This window comes from Sorex araneus, chromosome X, assembly GCF_027595985.1.
Source record: "Sorex araneus isolate mSorAra2 chromosome X, mSorAra2.pri, whole genome shotgun sequence".
NCBI lineage: Eukaryota > Metazoa > Chordata > Mammalia > Eulipotyphla > Soricidae > Sorex > Sorex araneus.
The window spans coordinates 16,674,295-16,699,574 of NC_073313.1; the positions used below are offsets into that span (position 1 = coordinate 16,674,295).

The following is a 25,280-nucleotide window of genomic DNA, read 5'->3' on the forward strand; positions in this document are numbered from 1 at the left end:
CCCTCTAGCCCCCAGACTTTCCTCTCTTATTACATATGTTGATTTTTCTCTTTTCTTTTCTGTCCTCCCCCCCCCACCCCGCGGGGATGGAATCCTGAGCCTCAGCAGGCAAGGCAGGTGCTGAACCGCTGAAGCCCATCCCGGGACTGTGCATGTTGAGTTTTCAATCCCGCGGGTCTGAGTCCCATAAAAGAGAATAAATAAATACAAACCCAATCTGAGATCTGGGCCATTCATTGAAGATGATTTCAAATATCCAGAAATATAACAGGGAAAGAAGCCAAATAACTTCTAACCATTCCACCACACAAACGAGGAGATTTTTTTATCAACAGAGAGGGAATGTTTAAATAGAAGCTGTATCACTGTAATGCAGCACGAGGGGCCTTCTCGCGCCATCAAAAGCCTTAAACATTTCTAATGACAAATAAAACTCCACTGTCGGGATACCTCATAACGGTCTTAGCTATTTCCCCACGGTGGATAATTTAGATTATTGTCATTTCTGATTCTTCTAAATAATGTTATAATGAGTACCACTTCACATCTCTGTCAATACATAAGCTTTCCTTCGGAGAATTTCTAAGAAATAAATGTCTGAGTCACAGGGTATGAATATTTTTATGGTTTATGAAACAAACCACCTAATTGACTTTCCAACAGGCTGTATTGATTCACATGTCTACACACAGGGGACAAGGCCAGCTTTGCTCCTACTTCCAACAGAGTCATTTGCTCTCATGTGGCCAGCCGTAGCAGTCACATGGTACAGAGCTTTTATTCCTTTCTGGTTTTAATAGGAATTTTCCCACTGAGCTTATACTACTGCATTTTGGGTTGCAAGAGACGTTTATCCTTTTGTTAATTAAGTATCCATCTTTTCCAAGTTTTCTATAAAATTATGAGCCCTGGGGTCAGAGAGTACAAACTTCCCGCTGCGTAGCCCTGGTGGAATGGGGGTTCTCTGTTTAGACTCTAATATGACATGAAAGATTTGGGGGGACTAGAGTGATAGTACAGCAGGGAGGGTGCTTGCCTTGCACACAGCCCACTGGGGTTCAATCCTTGGCATCTCATATGGTTCCCCGAGCACCACTAAGAGTCTTTCCTGAATGGAGAGCCAGAAGTAACCTCTGAGCATCAGCAGGTGTGACCAAATAAGCCAAAAATAAATAAATAAATTTTTAAAATAAAGATTTTTAGGGTCAGAGCAATAGTACAGTGGGTAAAATGCTTGCCTGGCATGCAGCTGACTCAAGTTCCATCCTTGGTACCCCACAGGGTGCCCTGACCATAGGGTATAGTGGGTATAGTCCATAATCCAAAACATGAATAAAAATAAAAATTTTCACAACTTTATTGACTAACATTCGTCTATAGTCGGGGGTTTCTCTAGGTCATACTAGCATTTCAATTTAGCTAACGTTCTGCATCTCAACGGGCCCCTTGCAGGGTAAACAAACATTTCTTTCAACCACAACATGTATAAATGAGTGCCAGAGTGGCAGGCCATTAGCCTAGACACCACAAGAGTCACAAGCTTTAGGGCAGAGGCTCCTGCACAGAGGCAGAGAACACGCTTTGCATGTATGAGGCCATGGATTCCATCCCATATGGTGTCCTGAGCCCCATCAGGCAAGATTCCTGAGGGCAGAGCCAGAAGTGAGACCTGAACACTGCCGGTGTAATACAAAAACATAATAATAATAATAATAATAATAATAATAATAAATAAAATGCTGGTGGGTCGCTGGTGGCTATCCTATCAAATGACACAGATATATTCTATCCTAATATAAAGCTCTAGTTGACAGCGCTGTTAGTATGAAGGAGGGCATACTAACATACTGCCTGAGATCAGCCTGTGTCTTGATCCCCAACTGTAAATATATATATATATATACATATATACATATATATGTGTGTGTGTTTATATATATATATATGTATATATATATATGAGCCTGTCAAGCTACTGAGAGCATCCCACCCGCATGGCAGAGCCTGGCAAGCTACCCGTGGCATATTCGATATGTCAATAACAGTAACAACAAGTCTCACAATGGAGACATTACTGGTGCCTGCTCGAGTAAATCAATGAACAATGGCACAACAGTGCTACAGTACAATAAACACACACACATATATATAATATTGCGGGGCCTCCTAAGAGTGTTCAGGAAGCCAGAAGCCACTCATGACAAAACTCAGGTGGGCAGTTTGAGGGTTAGACAGTTGAATGCTCAAGCCTGGTGCTGCGGCGGTGCTAGGGATCAAACACAGGTTCTTGCGCTTTCTCCCCGTCCCTTGGCCTCCAAAGCAGCTGCAAGCAAGGTCATGGCTGTAGCTCATCCGGGATACCCAGAATTTAGGACAGCACTTAAATGGATGAGCTCCAAGAATAAGCACTTCTTTTCTCTTTAATAATCTCTAACTACCTCTGTTATTTCTACCGAAAATAAAAAAAAATCTTTGGAGAGGTTGTAATACCTATTCCTGTGGCATTTCCCATTAAGCTCAAGGTACAAAAGCTTTAAAATACATTAGCCTTGAAAAAAATAATAAAATACATTAGCCTGAAGGACTCATTTAGTCATTCATTGACTGTTAACATCGAGGAGTACCCTGGTGATTCCGTTAATGGGGCTTTCTCCACGTCCAGACGTCTGCTTTACGGGGGAAAAAAGAACTTTGTCTGGAGTCCAAAGGAAGCTCCAAATGACTCCTGCATGCTTCGTTACTTGGGAGACACTTCCAAGTTCTGTAACATCAGAGTAGTCTTCGAAGTAATAAAAATTGACTAAAAGGTTACTCTAGGGTCTGTCTGGTTGTTGATTTTTCAACACCCATTAATTTGCATCCCATATGAAGTTCTTAAAAACTTACATGGAAGAAGAAAATACTTGAAGCAGGGCTTTAACCAAAGGTAGGAAAATATAACGCTTTAATTGTGCTTATGGAGAACCAAAATTATCCTGCACCCGACTTCACTTCTGTTTGTTTGGGGGGTCACCTTGGCATAGCTCAGGGCTTATTCCCAGCTCGGTACAGGGAGTGGGGTATTGGGTCAGGGACCAACAGCTCCAGGGATCAAACCCAGGCTGTCTGCTTGTGTCCAGCCCATTAAGCCATCTCTCCATCACTCAAGTTTTAATTATAAATTGATGTAAGCAGGCAGGGAGATAGGGAAGGCCCCTCCCCAAGCGATGGCAGCAAATTTCCTGGGAAGTAATAGCTCTGAAGTTGCAAAAGGCCAACCTTGCAGAAGACAGAAACTAAGGCCTGGTAAGTCCCTCACCTTGCACCAGCACCAGACCCTGAAAAGATTAGACCCCTCCCCATGAAGGAAATTCCTCAAATACCCTAACTTTAGTCATTCAGCCCAGAGACATCCTGAGAGGATACCCTATAAAAGCCACCTTGAACAAAGGAAGGACGCGCATATGCCGCCCAAGCCCATGTGCTGCTTGCGCCCACGTGGCCGAGAACATGTGGTGCCTGAGCACGTGTCGCCCGCATCTCCCCTCTTGAGATGTGGACTTTCATGCTTTCGTGTCTAATCCTGGGATGTGTGCAGAGGCTCTCTCTGCCCTTGGAGAAGCCCGCATTCTCTCTTGAGCACATTACTCTCTCTCACTCTCTCCCCTTCTACACCTTCAAAAACCCTCCAAATAAATTCTATTTACTTCACTGCCTGTTTACTCCTGAAATTCCTTTCTGTGAGGTGAGACAAGAACCCAGTAACCCTGGTTCCTGGGTGACAGAGGTGTATTGGGAGAAAGTGACCGTCTTTCTCTTCCCCACTTCACATAAGTCACTGGTGGGGTCCACCGACATCAATATGACTAGTTCACAAAGACACTTGACAGACATAAGGGGCTGGAGTGGTAGGAGAGCAGGTAGGGCGCTTGCCTTGCATTAAGGCAACCCAGGTTCCATCCCTGGCATCCCATATGGTCCCCTGAGTACGACCAGGAATAATTCCTGAGCAAAGAGCCAGGAGTAACTCCTGAGCATCACCAGGTAGGGCCCAAAAGCCCCAAAAAAGAATTAAAAAATGACATTTCTCAGATGTAAAATCAATTTTATCGTTGAAATCCTTGGATTAAAAAAAGGGAGCAAAGGGAACCTTATCTGTAATAAATACTAAAATATCTATTGGTATTGGAAAGAATATCGAATATAGTTATATCAAATATCCCCTTGCAACTGCTCAAAATGTTTGGAATTTCCCTCTTTCCCTTACCAATACCACCATCCAAGCATGCATGCATGAGCTGATATGTTTTCACAGGGGGATATAAATTGCTTTCGGCATGTTGTATGTTATGAAAACTCAGATTTCTGTTTCATAGTCGCATCCAGCTGTGCTCAGGGATTATTCCTGGTGATGCTTGGGAAACACAAGGGGATGCTAGGGGTGGAACCAGGCTTGAAGGTACCTGCTGAACCTTTTGTTTAGGGGGAGGGGGACAATAGCACAGCAGGTAGGGCATTTGTCTTGCATACAGCAGACAAATAGAGGTAGAGGTTCGATTCCCAGCATCCCATATGGTCCCCTGAGCACTGCCAGGAGTAATTATTGAGTGCAAAGCCAGGAGTAACCCCTGTGCATCACCAGGTGTGACCCAAAAAGAGATAATAAAAGGCAGCCAGAGGTAACGGAGAAGGCAGCAGCATATGAGCACATCTGCATGATAACCTCTGGCCCTTCCCCACATACATCAGCCTTTGTCTTGGTCTGAGGTGCTGTTTCCGGTGGTGGCCCACCATAGCTGTGGAGGGGAGCTGTTTTTCCTGAATCTCTGCCACGTACACAAGAGGAACATGTGTTATTAAACTGCTGTTTGCTTTTGTCCTGCTAATTTGTCTTTTATTACAGGGGTGCTGGGCCAAGCACCCACGGGGTAGAAGGCAAATCCTTTTTCCTCCCCCGGCCCATGAAATGGATTTCGGCAGCAAATAAGGCCGGAGGTGACTCCTGATTTCCGAATTATTAACTTTTTTAGCTAGAAGGGCCAGAATGACCATTACCCACTGGAAGTCGTTGCTCTTTGCTCAAATTTGATTCCCAAGGCTTCCTGGTGCTTTCAGCCTGACGATTCAGTTACTTGAGCCCTTTTTACTTTAATAACACTTCTCACCAGCATCACAAATGCCGGCTCTGCAGGCTATTTTTCCGCTAAGAAACTGATTGCAGGCCATAAAGACATTTAGTCGCAAGGAGGTTTTCTTGTTCTTGGTTCACTCCTAAGTAGAAAAGTATCAAAACATAAAATGCGCATCGCCTCTGCCTGCGTCATCCTCTCCAGGGATCCAGCGTCCAGAGATGCCCAGAAATGTGCAAGGACGGATGGGCATGGAGAGGAACTTGGCAGCTGGATTGAAAGCAGTGAAAGAGGAGCCGGAGCAATAGGACAGGGAGTAGGGCGCTTGCCTTGCACATAGCTGACCAGGGTTAGATCCCCAGCCCCACACAGGGTCGTCTAAGCCCCTGCCACAAGTGATCTCTGAGCACAGAGGCAGGAGTGAGCCCTAAGCACCGCTGCATGGGACCCCAAAACCACATAAATAGAACAGCCAAAGAATGGAAACGCTCCTGGGGTCGGGAGATAACCCAAAGGGCTGAGCACATGCTTTCCAGGCCAGCGCTGGAAGCAGCCCCCTTCTAGCACTGACGGCACCCCACCCCGAAACGTTTGAATACATACAACCTAAATGAGACTCTCCTCAATATAAGACGCGTTAAGTAAAGACTTAACACATACGACCAAGTGTGTGACGGTGCAAGCAAATGTACCACATACCGGATTGGGGGGAAAGAAGTGTGTGTGTGTGTGTGTGTGTGTGTGTGTTAAGAATCGTGAAAAAGGGGCTGGAGCAATAGCATAGCGGGTAGGGCGCTTGCCTTGCACGCGGCCGACCCAGGCTGACCCAGGTTCGAATCCCAGCATCCCATATGGTCCCCTGAGCACCGCCAGGGGTAATTCCTGAGTGTAGAACCAGGAGTAACCCCTGTGCATTGCTGGGTGTGACCCAAAAAGCAAAAAAAAAAAAAAAGAATCGTGAAAAATTCCAGGAGCTGGGCAGAGGGTACCCAGGCACCATAGGGCTGGAGCAGCACTGTGTCCTCAGACGCTGAGCACTGAACCCTGCCACTTGAGTATCGCCAGGAGTGGCCCCTAGGTCCCCCGAGCGCTGCTCGAGAGGCCCAAAGAACCTAAACAAAAGCAAACGCAGGCCAGATGCCCACACATTGACGTGCAGTGCGCAGGTCCAAAAGCAAAGGTGAACGTGTCTCAAGCATGCTAGCACATGTGCTTTTGTAAAATGGAGAATGTTCATGTGTGTGCAACAGTGGGTTCACGCACACACATACACACCCCTCCGGGAAAATAACAGAAGAAATGAATGAAGGGAACTGAGGTGAGGAAGGGGCAGTGAGGAGCAATTTGATGCCCTTTTGTAAGGCTTTTGCCCCCCGATAATAAAATGTTTTTCTAAATACATACACAGAGTAAAGGGTATGAGCCAAGCATTTGCTTTGCCAAAGCTAACAGTGGCACCTACTGGCTAAGTCATTTTCTTTCCCAGAGTATGAGGGGGAGGAAAAAACCCTCTGGTTTGCCTATACAGCCATTTCAGCCATTAGTCAGGAAATATGTTTCTATTAAAGCTCATAAGGAGCTCTTCACTAGTATTGGGGCTTCTGAGCATTAGCCTTAAAAGGACCATCTGCGGGGAACTTATGGTTCATTATGGTCTGAATTGCGAGCTATAAAAAGGAGTGAAGAATGTCTCTCTCGTCTTCCCGGCCAGGGGTAGGAGGTGCTGCCGCTTCCCTAAGGGCACAGGGATACAAGTAGGCAGCACAGCTTGACCCCAACTCCCGAGAGGGAAAGAGAAACCATCAGACTGTGCATGGGAAGGGAGGGAAGACGTTTCCTCCGGGATACTGGGAACCGCTCTGCCTGCCCGCTATTCCCAGGGGATAGTCAGGGGCAATGCCCAGAGGGAATGTCAGTGTGGAGGGTGGGAGTCAGGACAGGTGGGGGTCAGGAGAGTGTTTTATTGGTAACCTCCAGGCAAGGTGTTGGCCACTCTGCAGGGCACTGGACGGTCCCCAAGACAATACAATATCAGACCCAAGATGTCAATGGAGCAAATTATATATCGAATAAAGAATTTGCATCTAGAACAGAGTGAGAACTCTTACCACTTATAATAATTTTTAAAAAATTAAAGCCCTAAAATGTAGGAGATGAATCCAAATAGACAGTTCTCCCAAGACAATCTCTGAGGCCACAATCACACAAAACATGCTCACTGTCCTTAGCCACTGGGGAAATGCAAGTCAAAACCACAATAAGGTACCACCTCACACACCCGAGAGGATGGTCAGAATGAGAAAGACAGCAAGGAGGCTGGAGCGATAGTACAGGGAGTAGAGCATCCAACCTGGGTTCAATCCCGCACCCCTATGGTGCCCTGATCCTCACCAGAAGTGACCCATGAACACAGAGCCCTAAGCATTGCCAGGAAAAGGAAGGAAGGAAGGAAGGAAGGAAGGAAGGAAGGAAGGAAGGAAGGAAGGAAGGAAGGAAGGAAGGAAGGAAGGAAGGAAGGAAGGAAGGAAGGAAGGAAGGAAGGGGAACTAGAGAAAGAGAAAGAAAGAAAGAAAGAAAGAAAGAAAGAAAGAAAGAAAAAGAAAGAAAGAAAGAAAGAAAGAAAGAAAGAAAGAAAGAAAGAAAGAAGGAAAAGAAAGAAAGAAAGAAAGAAAGAAAGAAAGAAAGAAAGAAAGAAAGAAAGAAAGAAAGAAAGAAAGAAAGAAAGAAAGAAAGAAAGAAAGACGGAGGGAGGAGGGGAGGGAAGGGGAGGGGAGGGGGAAGGGAAGAAAGTGAAGGGGAGAGGAGGAGAAGAGAAGGAAAGGGGAGGGGAAGGGGAGGGGAGTGGAGAGAAGTGGAGGAAGGGAGGAAGGGAGGAAGGGAGGGAGGGAGGGAGAGAGAGAGAAGGAAAACTAGGGGCTGAGAGACAGTACAGGGGGTCAAGCGCTTGCCATGAATATGGCCAGTTCAATCCCCAGCTGCACCTAGGGCAACCAGGACTAATCCTTCAGCACCAAGCCATAAGCACCCCCTGAGTAGCCAGCACACGTGGTCCTCCAAAAACTAACTAATGATCAGGAAACCACCCAAATGCCTAGGAAGCGATGAGCGAATGATGGGACAGAGGCGCCCAGATGCAGAAACACTACTTGGGGTTCCGTGGGCAGTGGCGGAACATGTGCGGCTATGTCTGAGGCCCTGGGTTGGATCCCTGGTGCCACAACAATGATTTCTGCAGTTACAAGTCATTGCGTAAAACATTCTCAACGGCATAAGAGAAGGGCTCAAAGAAACACCCAGTGGGGTGGGGTACACTCCAGGCGAGGCAGGCAGAGGGTAGAGGGGGTCCGGCTGCTCTGCTGTCACTCAGTCCTTCCATGGCTCTGTGGAGAGCCTGAGGGTGGGGTGCAGAGGGCACAGGATTGCCGAGCCACACCCCTACCTCGGCCGGATCCTTGGACGAGCAAGCTGAGGAGCAGCCGAAAAGCCTGTCAGAGCTGATGGGAGACAGGACAGCCCGTTGATTTCTATTAGCGCTTAGGAACGGGTGTCACAGTCAATTGAACCCTTTCCTAAACATTAAGCCTGAAAACCGCGGCAGAGAGCAATCAGTTCAGGGCTATGTCTGTCTTCAGGGCACAGCTGACAAAATGGCTGTGGAGGACAGAGCAGGCTGATCTACGATCACCAGGAGCCGCGGGATAATGAGAAAATCTAATCGTAGCTAATCGTAAATGTTCTGGCGTTTGTGATGAAGAAAAATCATAATAGTCCCTTATGTGTTTAGGCAGGAGTCAGAAGCAAAACAGGCCACTTACCACAGGACTGCGGGCATCCGGCTCAAATTCTGTGGAATTCGCATCTGGAAGAGAAAAATGCAAGTTCAATATTCCACCATAGTGCTAAAAATGCTGTAGGTTTATACACACACATACGTAGAGAGAGAGACAGAGAGAGAGATAGAAAGACAGAGAGAGACAAAGAGAGATAGAGAGAGCGCGCTAAAGAGATACGACAGCAGGTGAGGTGCTTGCCTTGCACGCAGCCAACTCCAGTTCAATCCCAGGCACCGACCATTGTCCCCGGAGCCCACCAGGAGTGAACTCAGCTCAGAGTCAGGTGTAAGCCCTAAGCAAAGCAGAGTGTGGCCCAAACTTCCCAAACAGTTTCAAATAGATACACACATGTAGAGTTCCATGTGCACATCTATACATATACACATATCTAAATATGACAGCGCTTACCTTTGATGTCAAGACAATTTCTGGCAAATTCAATCACAGCTAGTTGCATCCCAAGGCAAACACCTGTTGTCACAAGAACATAAATAAAAACCAAATGAGCACAGTGGCTATTGCTCAGTACTCTCTGTTCATCTGCTCTCTACCTGGAAGCCACTGGCGGCCCATCTGAGCCCACCAAACCTCTGCACTCAGAAGTGCCCTGTAGCCGCCAGGGAGGGAGTTGGACCCCGAGCTGAGAAAGAAAGAAGAACCATAAGGACAGGGCAGGAGAGACCAGGCTAATGAAAGAGGAAGCCTCCGGTTCCCCTTGCCAAGAAGAGGGCCACCCACAGTTCCCCTCGCCAGCAGTTTCATATCTCCCACAGATCGATCAGACATCACTCCCAAGGCCCTGTCTTGAACATTCCTGGCGTTCCCGAACCCTTTTCTTCTATCCCAGAACTAGGAGTCCCAAGACTAAGGTGATGAACAATACCCGAGGCAGGGGGCCGGAAAGATAAACCAGCCCGACCATCCATGGATTCTCTGCATTCACAGGAACATAAAGACCCGATTTTCCTAAATGAACCTCACCAAAAAGCACCACAGTTAACTTCGTCCTATCCTAAGTTCCTCCCACTTGGAGAACTCCTCTTATTTTCTCTTCTCCTTTCCAATAAACTCTTCTACTTTCCAATTCTGAGTCCGGGCATCTTTATGATTCCATATTTTCATTCTTGAAAGGATGGAAGAAGCGAGGAATCGCGAACGAACACAGAGACCCGCTGCCTCTGGCTCGCCCGCATCACTAGCTCTAAAGGGCCAATGGGTGCCCAGAAGGGGGTAGGCCACGGCCTCTAAGATGCGCCACTTTGCCTGCGGGTTAGTTCAGGCTGCAGTCAAGGTCCTGCAGGCATCAGAGAAACAATCGAGATTAAATTGGGGGGAGGGGATTTATTAGGTAGGGGGGGTTGTCTCCTGTTCCTCTGTGTAATGCTAATTTGATTACTCGACCAAATCCTGAAGGGCAATGGAAATTTCCCCACTCACCCCCCTACCCCTGCACAGCCTGATTCTTTCAGCAGGGAGTCTCCGTGGCTCCTTACTCCTCCTCCTTCTTCTTCTTCTTCGGGTGATTTCAGGGCCCCAAGCACAGCCCGTGCCTGGGGGCAGCCTCGGGCTAGCTGCAGGCTGACTGAGGAGCAGGAAGTGGGGCCCGGGGTGGGGAGAGCAGGGAAGCGCGTCTTGGGAGGTCCACATGCAGGGAGGCCTCGGTGAAGATGAACAGACTCAGGCTGACTCAATGCCTGCCATCCCATATGGTCCAGGGAGCCTGCCGGGAGTGATTCCTGTGCGCAGCCAGGAGGAAGGACCCTCTGAGCACTGCCAGGTGAGGCCCCAAAAGCAAAAAGAAAAAGAGGAACAGACTCATAGTCCGAGGCGTGGAGTGACAGGTGCCACGGCTCCCGAAGGCCGTCACTAAGCCCCGGTCACAGAGCGTTCCGGATACTGCCAGCCGTGCAGGGGTCTGCAAGGAAGCCAAGGGGGCTCAGAGCCATACGCTCCGGCAGCCGAGGGAAAGGGGGCCCAGCAGGGAGAGGGGGCTCAGACACCCAGAGCCATGGCACTGAGGAGGCAGCAAGACTGAGGGAAGACGGTCGGAATCCCGCTAACCGCCACGCACAGACGCCGGGCAGCTCTGCTTAAACAGAAGCCAGCGGAGACCAAACAGGGTGTGCGGGTGACTCCCCCTGGCTGCTCTAGACACAAACGGATCCCAGGAGAAGCGCACGGACAAGCTGAGGCCAAGGAGAACTCTGGAAGGGCAGCTCGTCCTGGGCCCGGCCCCGCGCACCCGAGCCAGGCGGCATTTCCTCGGCCTTTACGGATCCTCAAGCCACGCTTCTGCCCAAACTCAAGCTGAACAAAAGCATTCCAAAGACACAGTTCCGCGCAGCGTGGCCAGTGCGCGGCCTGCGACATCAGAGGGTGTCTCAGTGACATCCTCTCTCGGTGAGCGCAGAACAGCACAGAGGCCCGCCAGCTCAGCAACCCGCCCCTCTGACGGGCTAGACAGCCAAAGTGTCATGGGTTGGGGGGGCCCACAGGCCTCCGCCCTATAATGGCACCACAAAAGCAGAGCCTGAGAAGACGTGAGAAAGCGGCTGCGGCTGCATTCCCAGGAGCCAGCCGGGCCCGCAACGACACCCACTGAGGCCCGCACAGGTCCTGCCCGCCTTCCAGCGCCTGATACACGCGAGTTCCGACCCACAAATAGAAAATTTACCGAGGAAAGGAATCTTCTTAGTTCTTGCCCAAGTAATGGCCTGCAGTTTTCCCAGCGTGCCTCTGATGCCGAAGCCTCCTGGCACGAGGATACCACTGCAAAAGCAACGCCAGACAACAGGTGTTCACAGCAGAAACGTGGTGAGTGAGGAACAATTTTTTTTCCAAGATACGGGGTTCAAGCGGCCAGGTGGGTCTGGCACGTGCGAGATCCTGGTGTCAATCCCCAGCAGGCATGTACCCCCCCAGCCCCCACCCCCCCAAAGAACCACAGTGTGTGGCCTGTATCTTTTTTTTTTCACAATTTTGTGTTTTTCTTTAGGGGTGATCCCTGGCAGTGCTCAGGGTTTACTCCTGGCACTCAAGGATCACACCTGGCCGCTCAGGGAACCATATGAAGTGCCAGGAATCGAACCCAGGTCAGCCAACTGCGAGGCAGGCATGTACTTTGTACATGTATTATCGCTCCTGGCCCTGTGCAGGCTCTATTTAAGGAAAGGGGAAATAAAAGCCAGCAGGACTAGAATCTGATTTAAGGTTCTCTTAAGAGCACTAAGATTGGCGCCGGAGCAAGAGTCCAGCAGGTAGGGCACTTGCCTGGCACGCGACTGACCCAGGTTTGATCCCCAGCATCCCATATGGCTCCCCAAGCACTGGCAGGACTAAGTCTGAGTGCAGAGCCAGGAGGAACCCTTGAGCATCACTGCATGGCCCAGAAAAACAACCCAAAATGAATGAATCAATTAATTAAAAAATAAATATCAAGATCTTTTCCATCACCAGAAAGGGTTAATCTGGCCAACTGGCCTTCCTAAGCAGGTGGGGGGCGGGGGGCAGCATGTCAATGTCCTGACTGCAAGACTCTTGTCAGGCCTTCTGTGCAGTCTCTCATGGCGAAAGCATGCGCCCAGGGCCCAAAACGGGGCTCAGACGGCTGGGGCGCAGCCCTGAATGGGGGGGGGACCTGGTTATCCACACGGTTCCCCCAGTACTACCACTGGGAACGGACCCCACAGACAAAAAAGGGTGGGGCGAGACCTTCGGAAAGGAGAACAGGGAGTGGTAAGACCCTCACAGTGCAAGGCTGCCCCCAAGAGTTCTCTGCTTTACTTACAAAAGGAAACCTAGAATCAAAGGTCATGGGAAAAAATATATAGGCAAAGAGCTGCCATCCTTTGTTTTGTTTGGGGGCTACACCCAGTGGTGCTCGGGGGTTGCTCCTGGCTCTGCACTCAGGAATTATTCCTGCAGGTATTCAGGGAACCATACGGATGCCGGGCAGAGGACCCGGGTGGGACCCTTGCAAGGCAACACCCTACCGGCTGTGCTATGCCACCAGCCCCCAGAACTGCCATTCCTGGATTTACCTTTGTCCACAGACGATCCATCCAGCACTTCTTTCCATAAAATAAACACACATTCTCTCCAAGGCAGCCTCCCTCTCCCCTCCCGACCCCCCCAAGTCAAAGCATCTTCTTTGTTTCAGAGGAAATACAGAATGATCTGGGCCCCCCTGCCAGTACCCAGACTACCTTTCTCAAAGCTCGGGATTAATGGAAAAAGCAGGGTGGCATCCTCCTATCTGGTGCTGACGGATTCCTTCCCCCCCCCATCCCCACCTCCTCAGTACTCACTCAGCTCTGCAGAGCTTCTGCCAGGCCTCATGGAACTTGACGGGGTCTTGATTCTCCGTGCTGTGCTCCAGATCGATGGAGTCGATGTACTGAGAAAACAGTCAAGGGATGAAAGCAGCGTTAGGGACAGAGCCTGGGTCACATGAGCTTTGGCATTCAGTCGCCAGCTATGCAAACGCCACCAGAGTCGCGGGAGAAGAGCAGAGCGTGACCTCCGCCTCAGGGGCAGGAAAACCCCATCGATGGCACTGACTGGTGGGTGCAGAAGGGACAGGGAGCCCAACCCACTCTGGACCTGCGCACTGCGGGGAGGAAAAGGGAAGGAGCAACCTCTCGGCAGGAGGAGCACGGAGGACACGTCTGGGACACTGAGGCTGCCAGGGCGAGCTCAGGAAAGATGAGCCTGTAACAGCTTGTACGAAAGCTCTGAGGGAGGAAGTGGGGGTCACTATGGGAACCTCAAAAGATGCAGCCCCATGAGAGAAGTTCAAAACACGGGGAATTGCTGAAAGGGCCTCGGGAACAGTGAGTTGAGAAAGAGCACTCTGGGGGACAGTGTGGCAGATGAACATTAGCTCGATGGGCCGAGCTTCTGCTAGGCATAGGCGAGGCCCTGGATTCGATGCCTGGTGCCACATGGTCTCCCAAGCACTGCCAGGAGTAAGCCCCTGAACAGCAAAAAAGAATGAAAAGGAAATGAAGACAAAAAATCACTTGGGAGGCTGTGCAGAAGGCAGGGGGCAATGTAACATAGCCAGAGACTGGACCTAAAAATGTACAATGCAACCAGGACTCAAGTTCGACCCGGTAAGAACTGAGGCCAACAAAATTCTACTCGATGAAACAATTGTGCGACAATCCCTACATCCCTACAGAGCTATATTATTTCAGTATTTAATTTTTCATGGATGCAGAATCTCCTGCCCCTGCACCAAGCTGTCTCCACGGGGGCCCCTCGGAGGGGTGCAGGCTGAGTCTCCCTCCCCGCCCCAAGCAGAGCCCCGGCAGCTGAAAACCTTCAGAACCCAGCCACAGCCATGCTCAAGGCCACTCTCCACATGCTCAGATGAACCTCACATGTGAAGGAACAGGCAGTAGAACCCAGGTTTGCGGGACCTGGGGATGAGATCTTCAAGCCTGCTTGAATCAGGACTGGGCCTCCTCCACCCAGATCCCCCATTTTCCAGTAGCTTGGCAGCCACACCTACAATCTGCCCTCAACCCTGTGTAATCCCATAAATGGCCAAGATCCAGAGACTATAAAACAAAGCTCCCAGAAGCACAGGGCCGTGTATGTGGCCACGCGAACTCTTATAGTTTAGCCCACTGATGTACCTAAAGCAGCACACATGTATTTGGTTTTAACATAATTCCCTGTATTCTCTTATATATATTCTTCCTCCCTCTCAGAGAGCCCAGCAAGCTACCAAGAGTATCCCACCCACAAGGCAGAGCCTGGCAAGCTAACCGTGGCATATTCGATATGCCAAAAACAGTAACAATAACAGGTCTCATTTCCCTGATCCTGAAAGAGCCTCCAATATGGCACCTTGGGAAGGACAAGTAAGGAGAGGTTGCTAAAATCTCAGGGCTGGGACGAATGGGGACGTTACTGGTGTCTGCTCGAGCAAATCGATGAACAATGGGATGACAGTGATACAGTGAATCTTTCATAACACAGAATGTATTTCTGGATGAATCATCAGATGCAAAACTTTTATGGCTTCATAAAATGTGCATTACAGCATGTTTCCTACTTTCATTTTTTCTACAAGGGTCAGAAGACTCAGGAGAGGAGGAAACACAGCAAGTAAAATATTCCTTGAAGAGGAGCCGGAGAGAGGGTCCACTGAGCAGGATGCTTGCCGGGCATGTGGCTGACCGGATTCAAGCCCTGCCATCCCCAAGTCCTGCCAGGAGAAACCCCTGAATACGGCTGAGTGTGCCCCCAAACAAACAAAAATTAAATATATTTCTTCAAGAGAGATCCAAAACAAATAGTTAGGAAAGGAGATGATGAAAAAATGAAAGAGTAAGCATCCAGGGTCCAAGCCGGGGTCTCAGAGAAGCTAGGGGATGTCTGAAACATACTCACATCACCTTTGTTCATTATGTATAGGTTTTGCCATTTGAATCAAGAGCATAAGGCTGCTTTAAACCATGACATATGCAAATAGTATATCATCAGAAATGTTTATGGACAGAAAAGTCCAAAAATAGAGCATCAAGCTGGGAATGATAGGTAGAGGAGAAATGGAATGGCAGGGAATTGGAATTGACCCAGATTCGATCCCAAGCACCACGTATGGTCCCCTGAGTCCCATCCGCAGTGTTCCATGAGCACAGAGCCAGGAGTAGCACCAGCTCTGGGTAGCACCAGGTTTGGCCCCCAAACCAAAAATGTATTAAGGAAAACCTAGATTCAATTCCTATGTGAAAAGGGAGGGGAGGTGTTTTCTTGTTAGGTAAACACAATGCACTTAAATGAGCAGGAGGTCTGGAATTCTCCCTGATTTCTGAAATTGTGCCTTAAACCCATAGACAGAAGTTTAGAGAGTAGGCTTACATGCTGTTCTTGCGTTGGGAGTGGACTGGGGGGGGGGGGTCCCTGCCACTTTTCCCAGACCAGGGAAGTGTGGCTTGCAGTGCTGAAAGAGAAGACCACCAGGCTTCCCACGGAGTGCCCACCCTCTCCTTGCCCCCCTGCTCTTCCGGTCAAAGCCCTGGGCCTGCATCTCAAATGAGCTGCCGTGGGTTGTCCCCGCTCAATGCAGGAGAAGGAAGTTCAGCTGGGAGGCGACGAGACAGAGTTGGGACTCTGTCGGGAAGGTGTTCATGCCAGCTTGCACCTGCGAGCAGGTTCCCATGCTCACTTGGCCCTGGCCCCGCTCCCTGGCACAAAGTGTGACCCAGTGTGTCAGTCCGCAGGTGGCTCTGACAATGTGCCACACCACCTGCCTCCCAGACCCAAGGGAGAGCAACTGCTGTGTGTGGCTGAGCAGGCCGGGACTCACCATCAAGTTCAGCTTGTGATTAATGGCCAAAGCCGAGTGCTCCAGCGCCTTGAACACGGATGTGTAGCAGTCCCGAAGTTTGGTGTATTTGCCCACCAGGGCTATGTTGCAAGATTTCTGCAGCTTCTCATACCTGGGAAGGAAGACAAGCCTAAAGGTGACAGGCAGAGGGCAAACCCCGAGCATGGCAGCCCCCACTGGACTCCCAAGGCCTTGGGGGGCACAGGAGCCTGGAACTTGAAGGACTTCTCTCAAATCCTCACCCTGTCCCCAAAGAAAGCAAATCGATACCAACAGTTTTTGAAATCACAGTAGTCCCAGCTTGCTTCCTTAACAAAGCAGAACTATAAATCAGCGGAAAGTATATCAGAGAAAAAGGCAGGTACTGAGAAGGAAAGAGGGCAAAAGCTGTCTCCAGCTCATAAGCATGAGATGCCCTGGAAGGCGCCTGAAAGTGACACAGGGTAAGAAACAGCCTTCTGCATGTAAATAGGAAACAGGCCACATGAAGTTGCAAGGTGACATTACATAAGAAAATGCATCCCAAGTGTCTCCATAAAAAATTGTTATGCTCCCAGTGGGCCCACAAAAGCTGGGTTTATTCGTGGCATGCCTGAAGAAGGCTGTGAAAAGAACGCTTTCCAACATTAGCAGTCGCTTTGATCATTTTTTCAGAGAATTCTGTTCTCCAAAAGATGCCCGGTCACCTCTCATCACAAGGCTTCGCCACTGTTCTTGCCAGGACATCAGTTCGACAACTAGGAAAAACAGTTCGATTACTAGGAGAAACGCCTGCCTCGGTGCTGACCAGGCGGCCTGTCCAGTCTTGGGGTGGATGAGTTCCAGAGCTCCGAGCAAACCCTTCCCCAGCCACCCTAGCACCGAAGCATTATCGTGTCGAGGAATATTCCTCGGGCCTCTCAAATTCTGCCAGGAGTGCAGGAGCCTGGTGAGGGCTCGGGCTGGGATGTGGTGCCGACTGCCAGCCCAGGGAGGCGACTGACTCCCACACCAGCCCACGCACCAGCCCCTTCTGCAGAAAGTCAAGGAGGGCTAAGCAGGGCAGCATCCAGGGGACGTTCCAGGCATATGCTAGATGTCAGCGTTTCCTGCCCTAACGGGAAACCCGACAACCGTCCACCACAGCCGGGAATACAGCAGCTGAGCCCACTGAGAGAGGGTCATGGGGGCAGGGGTCCCCACGCGTGCAGAAAGGCACTGAGGCATTCCCGATGGGCGCTGCAGCCCCCACTCACAGCCCGGCCCAACCCACGCCTCCCTCCTGCTCTCCGCTCAGCTTTCCACTGGGGAGGAATGCAGGCAGCAGACAGAGCCAGGAGCAACTTGCGGAGTCAGTCACCCAGAGAGGCAGGGTGGTCCCTCCATCAGCCTGAATTCTCCTAGGTGAGTGCTCTCACAATGCAGAAGCCGGGCTGAAAGCAGCAGCAGACCAGCTGGGGAATATTATCCAGCAGTGGCCGGGGGCTCCCAAGCCAAACTCCCTTTCACCGTCTCCTCTAGCCCAACATCACAGCCAGCATCTGTCGGGGGGCTGACATGCAGTATCCCCTTTGCTGAAACTGAAGTGAGCCAAAAGTCTAAGGGGCATGTTGAATCTGGACAAAAGGGTCGCCGTGGACTGAATGAAAGGCAGGCCCTAGACACAAGATCTGGGGCCAGAGCAAGAGTACGGCGAGGAGGGCGTTTGCCTTGAACGGGATGGGTTCGATCCCCAGCATATTCGATCCCTGGGCACTGCCAGGAATCATTCCTAGTCTGAGTGCAGAGCCAGGAGGAACTCCTGAGCATCATCAGGTGTGACCCAAAAAAGCCAAAATAAAAAAAGAAAGAAAAGAAAAGAGAGATGAGGGCTGGAGTGATAACATAGCCGGTAGGGTGTTTGCCTTGCACACAGCCAACCTAGGTTCAATTCCCAGCATCCCATATGGTCCCCAAGCACTGCCAGGAGTAATTCCTGAGGGCAGAGCCAGGAGTAACCCCTGAGCATCACTGGGTGTGACCCAAAAAGAACAAAAATAAGGAAAAGAGAGAGAGATGAGATCATTCTGGATCACAGCCGATCCTGAATGGCTAGATAACTGCTCTTGGGGACAGCAGGACAGAGACGCTCATGGATTTCAGGCTTCTGAGTTTCCTAAGAGAAAAACAGTTCCCGCTATTTGGCTTTGGGGGACCACCCCCAGCCTAAGAACACACAGTGCCAGGGATCAAGCCCAGGGCTCCCCCCATAGCCCCCAGCTCTTTCCATGAGTACAGGTGACGGCAACGCTTACGTAGAGTCGGCACAGTGGCCATAAGAACAGACTCTGGCCCGGGCCGTGTGGATTCAGAGCCCAGCCCCACTCCCGCTCGCTGTGTGAGCTTAGGCAGATTACTCTACCCCTCGGGTCTGGTTCTCCTGTCGGTATAGAAGAGGGAGAGAAGTGCCTCTGTTGTGGCAACCGTGAGATTAAACCCATAAGGGCTAAGTATGCTCTTAGGCAGTAAATATTGGTTACAAATATTGGTGGCAGTCATGAAAACGATTGGCTGGTGAGCAAAATCACTGGCTTTCATGCACTGAAGTTTGCTTACCCTCTCATTGAAAACTTGATGAGTGTTTTAGAATTTTCGGGGCAAGCAGAATCAGGAATAAAGTGCCGTTTCTGAAGTTAGGTACTCAAAGACGTCTTGTGTAAGGATTTATTGTCTCAAACTCCCTTTGTAGGAGTCTTCAGCTTGGGGCCAGTCCTCTTTAAGCATGAGGAGTTTTAAGACTTGGCTCATTTTATTAGCTCTAAATCATCCTCCTCTGTGTCTCTGCATTTTGCAAAGCCTGCGTTTGGTGTTGGGATTCGTTTCCTGTGGCTGCTGGGACAAGATTACCAGCCGGGTGGCTGAAAACAGAGTGGAATCTGGGCAGCTGCTCCAAGGGATGGGGAGGGCAGGGCACTGCATCTGGCTTCAGGTGAGACCAACCTTGCTGAAATTTCTCTAACTGTCTAATACGCAAACCTCTCAGAGGTTGTGATTTTGGTTTGGATTTCTGGGTCACACCCAGAGATGCTCAGGGATTACTCCTGGTGGTGCTCAGGGACTATATGGGGTGCCAGGGATCAAACCCTGCTTGGCCATGTGCAAAGCAAGCACCATACTGATTGCAGTATTGTGCTGCCCATCAAAGTTTTAATAACAATGTTGATGCTAAGAGCAGAATGGAACCACAATCACCCTGCCAAAATTGACCATTAAAAAGGATTTTCCTCCTTGCGCCTTGGGGTCGTGGCCTTGCTCCCACCTTGTGAGAGCCCGGGCATGTTCTCCCGCATGCGCCCATGAGTGTTTGTGTGTGTTGTGTGTGCGCGTGAGAGTGTGTGTGGGTGCACGAGCTCTGGGGTCCGCGCCTCGTCTCTGCGGGGGCAGGAGCAGGAGCCACAGGCAGGACGTCCAGCACCTGCTGGGTCACCTTCGAGGCGAACGAGAATGAGAACATCACCATGGTGAAGGGCATCCAGGGTGTTATTATACCAGCACTAACTTCCTTCACACACTCCCCACCGCACCTGCGTTTGGAATCCTCCCATTTTTGGAAGTGCGATGGCTGTAGCAAAGCAGTTGGTCTTCAGAAAGTTTTATGATTTTTTTATGTGTGTGTTATTTTTTTTTGTCTTTCAACTCCCTCTGTTTCCTGACACCCAGCTCATGGAACTTGTAAATTATTTTTAGCATTTGTTAACTAGAAAATAAACTTTCGTGAGAGAAAAAAAATGGATTTTCCTTAGAACAAGATGGCCAAATCTTTAAAACAAGCAAAGCAGGAGAGGGCAAGAGAGACAATATGGGAGGTAAAGTGCTTGCCTCGCACGCCACTGACCCAGGTTCAATCCCCAGCTCTGCCGGGGGGAGGGGCACTCCTGAGCACAGAGGCAGGAGCAGCCTCTGAGCACCTCCGGTGTGGCTCAAACACCACCACACCCTCCCACCCAAAAAACAGAAAGGCAAAACATGCCAAATCAAACCACTATGACATATAAAACTTATTTGGGGGGGGTCCACACCAGCGATGCGCAGGGGTTATTCCTGGCTCTGCACTCAGGGATTACTCCTGGCAGTGCTCAGGGGACCATATGGGATGCTGGGAATCATACCCGGGTTGGCCGTGTGCAAGGCAAACGCCCTACCCGCTGTGCTATCGCACCAGCCCTATAAAGCTTTTAAAAATATTTAGGAACTAAGAAATAAGCCATCAAATATTCCAGAATGTTTTTTAAAGTAATCATTCCAAAATCCTGCAATTCACGTTAAGTAGAGCAAGATCAAAGGCCTTAGAAAACTTCAAATAGAGCAAAGCACTGTTACAACATACTACATCAAACCAAAACATGCACACACTGGAAGTAAATGTGCTAAAGACATTTTCTCAGGTACTCAGGTACTTTTCCTTTCTGTCCCCAAACCCAAGAGGTATTGGAGATTAGAGTAGCAGTTCCTTTCACGTACCTGTCAGCCATATTTCTCCACTTGAAGAGCAGATTACTTGGAGAATCACCAATGGGCAGATTCAATCTCCGCCGAAGATAGTTAATAAGGCCTTGCTCCTCCAAAAGCACGGGCACTCGATATGTGGAAGTAAGGTCATGGATGCATATCACCTGAGACACGCAGAGGAAATGCCATGATTAAAGGGAAGGACTCGAACAGGCCAGCAGGAAGCTCCAGCAAAGAGCCAGACAGCATCGAGACTAAGAGGCAAACCAAGAAGTCACTCCTGACCTCAACGATTCAGACCTGCGAGCCCCTGGTTGCATCTCCTTCCAGCAGCTGGAATTCCTGGAGCCTCGAGTGCTGGGGCAGACCCCTACATACCTCCTTTGTTCCTGCTTCTGGGCTTCAAACACCTTTGGAATGTCCTGGGCTACAGGGGTGTCTTCGTTACGTTAACCAGGATATGGGGTGGGGGGCACTTGATCAATTTATCAATGCTTTTCCTACCATGACCTTCCAACCAACCTTCCCTGGGGCCTCCCCGTCCTCCCATTTGGCCCATGTGGCCCCCCTCCCATGTGGCCCCCCTAATCTTGGGCCAGGGTCCCCCATTAACACAGTTTTGATCTGCCGTCCCCTTGGAATATGCTGGGGACCTGCAGATAGGCACTTGCAGGCACATGCAAATGAGAGAGACTGCAGTATACCCCAGCTGGCCACTTGGGAACCCAGCCCCTGGTCCCCTAGAAACCTGACACCTCCAAGAAGACCAGAGAGAGGATGGGACTCACTCACACCTATGAAACCCCAACACAAACTCTGGGAATCCACACCCGGGAAGCACCCTGCTTGGTGAACGTAGGAATGGACATGATGGCGTCAGCACCCTCCTAGACGGTGCCCTACTGTGTATCTCTTTGTTTGGGTGTTCGCTTGCACCCCATGGCCTGAAACAGTAGTCATTCATCTCGCACTTTCTGTAGTTCAATGAGTTGTTCTGGAGACTTTCACAACCCAATGCGGAGTGAGCCAGGTATTTGAGCGCCCAATGCGCAGTGAGCCAGGCAGAAGTAGGAGTAGGGGGGGGCTGGAGCAATAGCACAGTGGGGAGGGCGTTTGCCTTGCACGTGGCCAACCTGGGTTCGATTCCCAGCATCCCATATGGTCCCCTGAGCACCGCCAAGGGTAATTCCTGAGTGCAGAGCCAGGAGTAACCCCTGCACATCACCGGGTGTGAGCCAAAAAGCAAAAAAAAAAAAAAAAGAGGAAGTGGGGGTGGTCCCCCCCCCCCGCCAGCCTAAGGCGTCTGGTGCTGACTGCGTGGTTCTGGCTGACCTAAGTCCCTGCTGTCACAGAAGGGGGGTAAGGCGCTAAAACACGGGCCCAAGGCCCCCTTTGGGCAGAGCAGGTTAAGATGGAAGTGCCAACTAGGGATGCGCCTTGTTGCCTGTGTCCTCAGCGTGCGTGGGGAGGCGGGGGGTTGTTGGTTCGCCTGTGATTGTGGCTGTAGCTGCCGCCTTCATCTGGGCATCTAGGCATGTACCGGGCACCCCCTGGCACGGGGACATTCACACTTCCCCTCGCAGCTTGCGGCGCTTCCTCAGGACCAGCCTGGGAAGTACTGGCAGACCATACAGGCTCTCCCACACCCGAAACTCATGCCAAGGAGCCTCCTGCCAACCCTCTGTGTTGACGCTTCCCAATGCGGAGCTCCCCAAGTGAGCTTCGTTAGCTGGCTGGGCCACGGATGGGGTGCAGGGCTGCGGTGCTACAACGCCTCTGACAAGCGCTTCCGTCCAAAGTCAACCTCCACGGGCTGGAGTGATAGCACAGCGGGTAGGGCGTTTGCCTTGCACGCCCCCGACCCGGGTTCGATTCCCAGCATCCCATATGGTCCCCTGAGCACCTCCAGGGGTAATTCCTGAGTGCAGAGCCAGGAGTAACCCCTGTGCAACGCCGGGTGTGACCCAAAAAGAAAAAAAAATCAAAGTCAACCTCCGCTTCTGTCCAAAGTCAACCTCCGGGCCTCATAAGTACCAGGGGTGGCATGTGGGGCGACTGACTTGGGGACCCGCCGGGCCAGGGAGACATTCAGCTCAGAGACCTCTGCGCACGCTCTGCGGGCGGGAAACCCAAGGCTGCTCTCCAGAGCACTGACAGAACGCAGCCCAGCAATGAGAACAAGACCGCCAGGGGCCGGGAGAGACAGCACAGCGGGCAAGGCGCTTGCCTCGTATGTGGCTGACCTGGCTTCAACCCCCAGCCCTGCTGATGGACGCACAAGGAGCACTGGGAGCGACACCCAAGCACAGAGCCAGGAGGAAGTCCTGAGAACCACTGTGTGTGGCCCCCTCAAACCAAAAATGGAAGAAAGAAGGAGAGAAAGAGAGAAAGAGAGAAAGAAAGAGAGAAAGAAAGAGAGAAAGAGAGAAAGAAAGAAAGAAAGAAAGAAAGAAAGAAAGAAAGAAAGAAAGAAAGAAAGAAAGAAAGAAAGAAAGAAAGAAAGAAAGAAAGAAAGAAAGAAAGAAAGAAGGAAAGAAAGAAAGCCCAGTACTGCGAGGGATGACGTGGGTCACCTCAGGTCATCCCCAGCCTGCAACACCCTTCGCTTGGGGCAGAGAGCCGTGCTTGGGCTGGGTCCCCCCAAAGCTTTCCGAAAGGCCACAGCAAGTGTCCCCGAGCTCACAGACGTGGTGAGGAGTCCGAGGCATGGCCAGGGCAGACTGACCTGTGCAGGATCCACATGGCAGAACATGGAGATCTTCTCCTTCGCGGCCATTTCAATGGGCGTCGAGCTGCGGCAGACAATCTGGGGAGGGCAGGGGACACATCAGCAAGGCGGCAGGTGCCGGCAACCAGGCCCGAGTCCCCAGCCCGGCCCTGGCCCTTCCTGCCACCGGCTCGTCGGCAACTGCTCTCGCCACTGACGTCGGCAAGTGCGACCCGACTGGGCACAGACCTGCCGGGACGAGAAACGGGGCCTCTTCCAAACCAGAGGACCTGTGCCCCGGAGCTGTCTGGACACCACTTCCCTGCGCCACCGCCGCGCAGAGGCAGCTGGTGACAAACGTACGGGCGGTGGCTCCAGGTTCTAGTGGGAGCGTCTGTGCGGCCTGCAGGCCGATGTGCTGACCCCGACAGGCTGGCTGTGGCGGCGGCAGGAGGGCCTTGGGAAAACTGCCATGGACCCAGTGCTCGGCCAGATGACGGCACCTGGCCAGCTGTCCGTGGGTCGGTCTGCGGGGGGCCAGGAGAACAGGCAGCCCCGCCAGGCGCGTGCACAGACTTCCTGGGACATGGGGCATGGGAGGCCAGCACCAGTGACGGGAGTGGCAAATGCAACCCCGGGGCCCCAAGAGACAGAACACAGACTAGCTGGCTAGTCCCGGGGTCCCACAAGCACTGCCGGGAGTGAGCCCCAGGCACAGAAACACAGAGCTGAGGCAGGCCGGCAGACAGGAGAGGGCCCGTGGCAAGGGATTTCTGAGAAGTGAGAAATCCAATAACACTGAAGCTGCAAGAATGAAGGCCCTTGGAGCAATAGCACAGCAGGGAGGGCATTTGCCTTGCACACGGCCGACCCGGGTTCAATTCCCAGCATCCCATATGGTCTTCTGAGCACTGCCAGGAGTACTTCCTGAGTGCAGAGCCAGGAGTAACCCCTGTGCATTGCTGGATGTGACCCAAAAAGAAAAAAAACTTCCTTCTGCGAGGAAGATAAGAGCCTCTAAACTCTGGACCCCCCTGGGGGCCCACCAACTGCAGAGCTAGGTACGAGGCTGGGTGTGGGTGACCCCCCACCTCGCACACACACAAAGAACAAGAGCAGGGACACTGTGCAGGAGGTAAGGAGCTTGCCTTGCATGCAGACATATCAGCTATGACCCGGGTTCAAGTTACTGCCACCACATATGGTCCCCTGGGAACCTCCACAGTCCCATCTTGAGCACAGAGAAAGGAACGAGAGAGGGAGGGAGAAAGGGAAGAAGGAAGGAAAAAAAATGAAGGGAGGAAGTAAGAAAAGAAGAAAGGAAGAAAGGAAGGAAGGAAGGAAGGAAGGAAGGAAGGAAGGAAGGAAAGAGGGAGGGAGGGAGGGAGGGAAGGAAGGACGGAAGAAAGAAAGGAAGGAGGGAGGGAGGGAAGGATGGAAGGAAGGAAGGAGGAAGGGAAGGAGGGAAGTAAGGAAGTAAGGAAGGAAGGAAGGAAGGAGGGAGGGAGGGAGGGAGGGAGGGAGGGAGGGAAGGAGGAGGGAGGGAGGAGGGAGGAGGGAGGAGGGAGGGAGGGAGGGAGGGAAGGAGGGAGAGGAAGAAAGGAAAAAGGAAGGAAGGAAGGAAGGAAGGAAGGAAGGAAGGAAGGAAGGAAGGAAGGAAGGAAGGAAGGAAGGGAGGGAGGGAGGGAGGGAGGGAGGGAAGGAAGGAAGGAAAGAAGGAAGGAAGGAAGGAAGGAAGGAAGGAAGGAAGGAAGGAAGGAAGGAAAGAAGGGAGGGAGGGAGGGAGGGAGGGAGGGAGGGAGGGAGGGAGGGAGGGAGGAAAG

The 25,280-nt window shown here is 51.2% G+C and overlaps 1 protein-coding gene across 6 annotated transcripts in view; it reads right to left on the reverse strand.

Annotated features, from left to right (window-relative positions):
• The window catches only part of CTPS2 (CTP synthase 2), a 125,865-nt gene that overhangs the window by 66,901 nt on the left and 33,684 nt on the right, over window positions 1-25,280 (reverse strand). For all 6 annotated transcript variants that reach the window (XM_055121475.1, XM_055121474.1, XM_055121472.1 and 3 more), the window contains exons 7-13: window positions 23,476-23,556; window positions 20,763-20,914; window positions 16,263-16,395; window positions 13,249-13,337; window positions 11,616-11,710; window positions 9,350-9,412; window positions 8,924-8,967 (exon numbers count right to left, since the gene is read on the reverse strand). In XM_055121475.1, coding sequence (XP_054977450.1) covers window positions 8,924-8,967; window positions 9,350-9,412; window positions 11,616-11,710; window positions 13,249-13,337; window positions 16,263-16,395; window positions 20,763-20,914; window positions 23,476-23,556 — 657 coding nt within the window. The remainder of the gene's footprint in view (window positions 1-8,923; window positions 8,968-9,349; window positions 9,413-11,615; window positions 11,711-13,248; window positions 13,338-16,262; window positions 16,396-20,762; window positions 20,915-23,475; window positions 23,557-25,280) is intronic.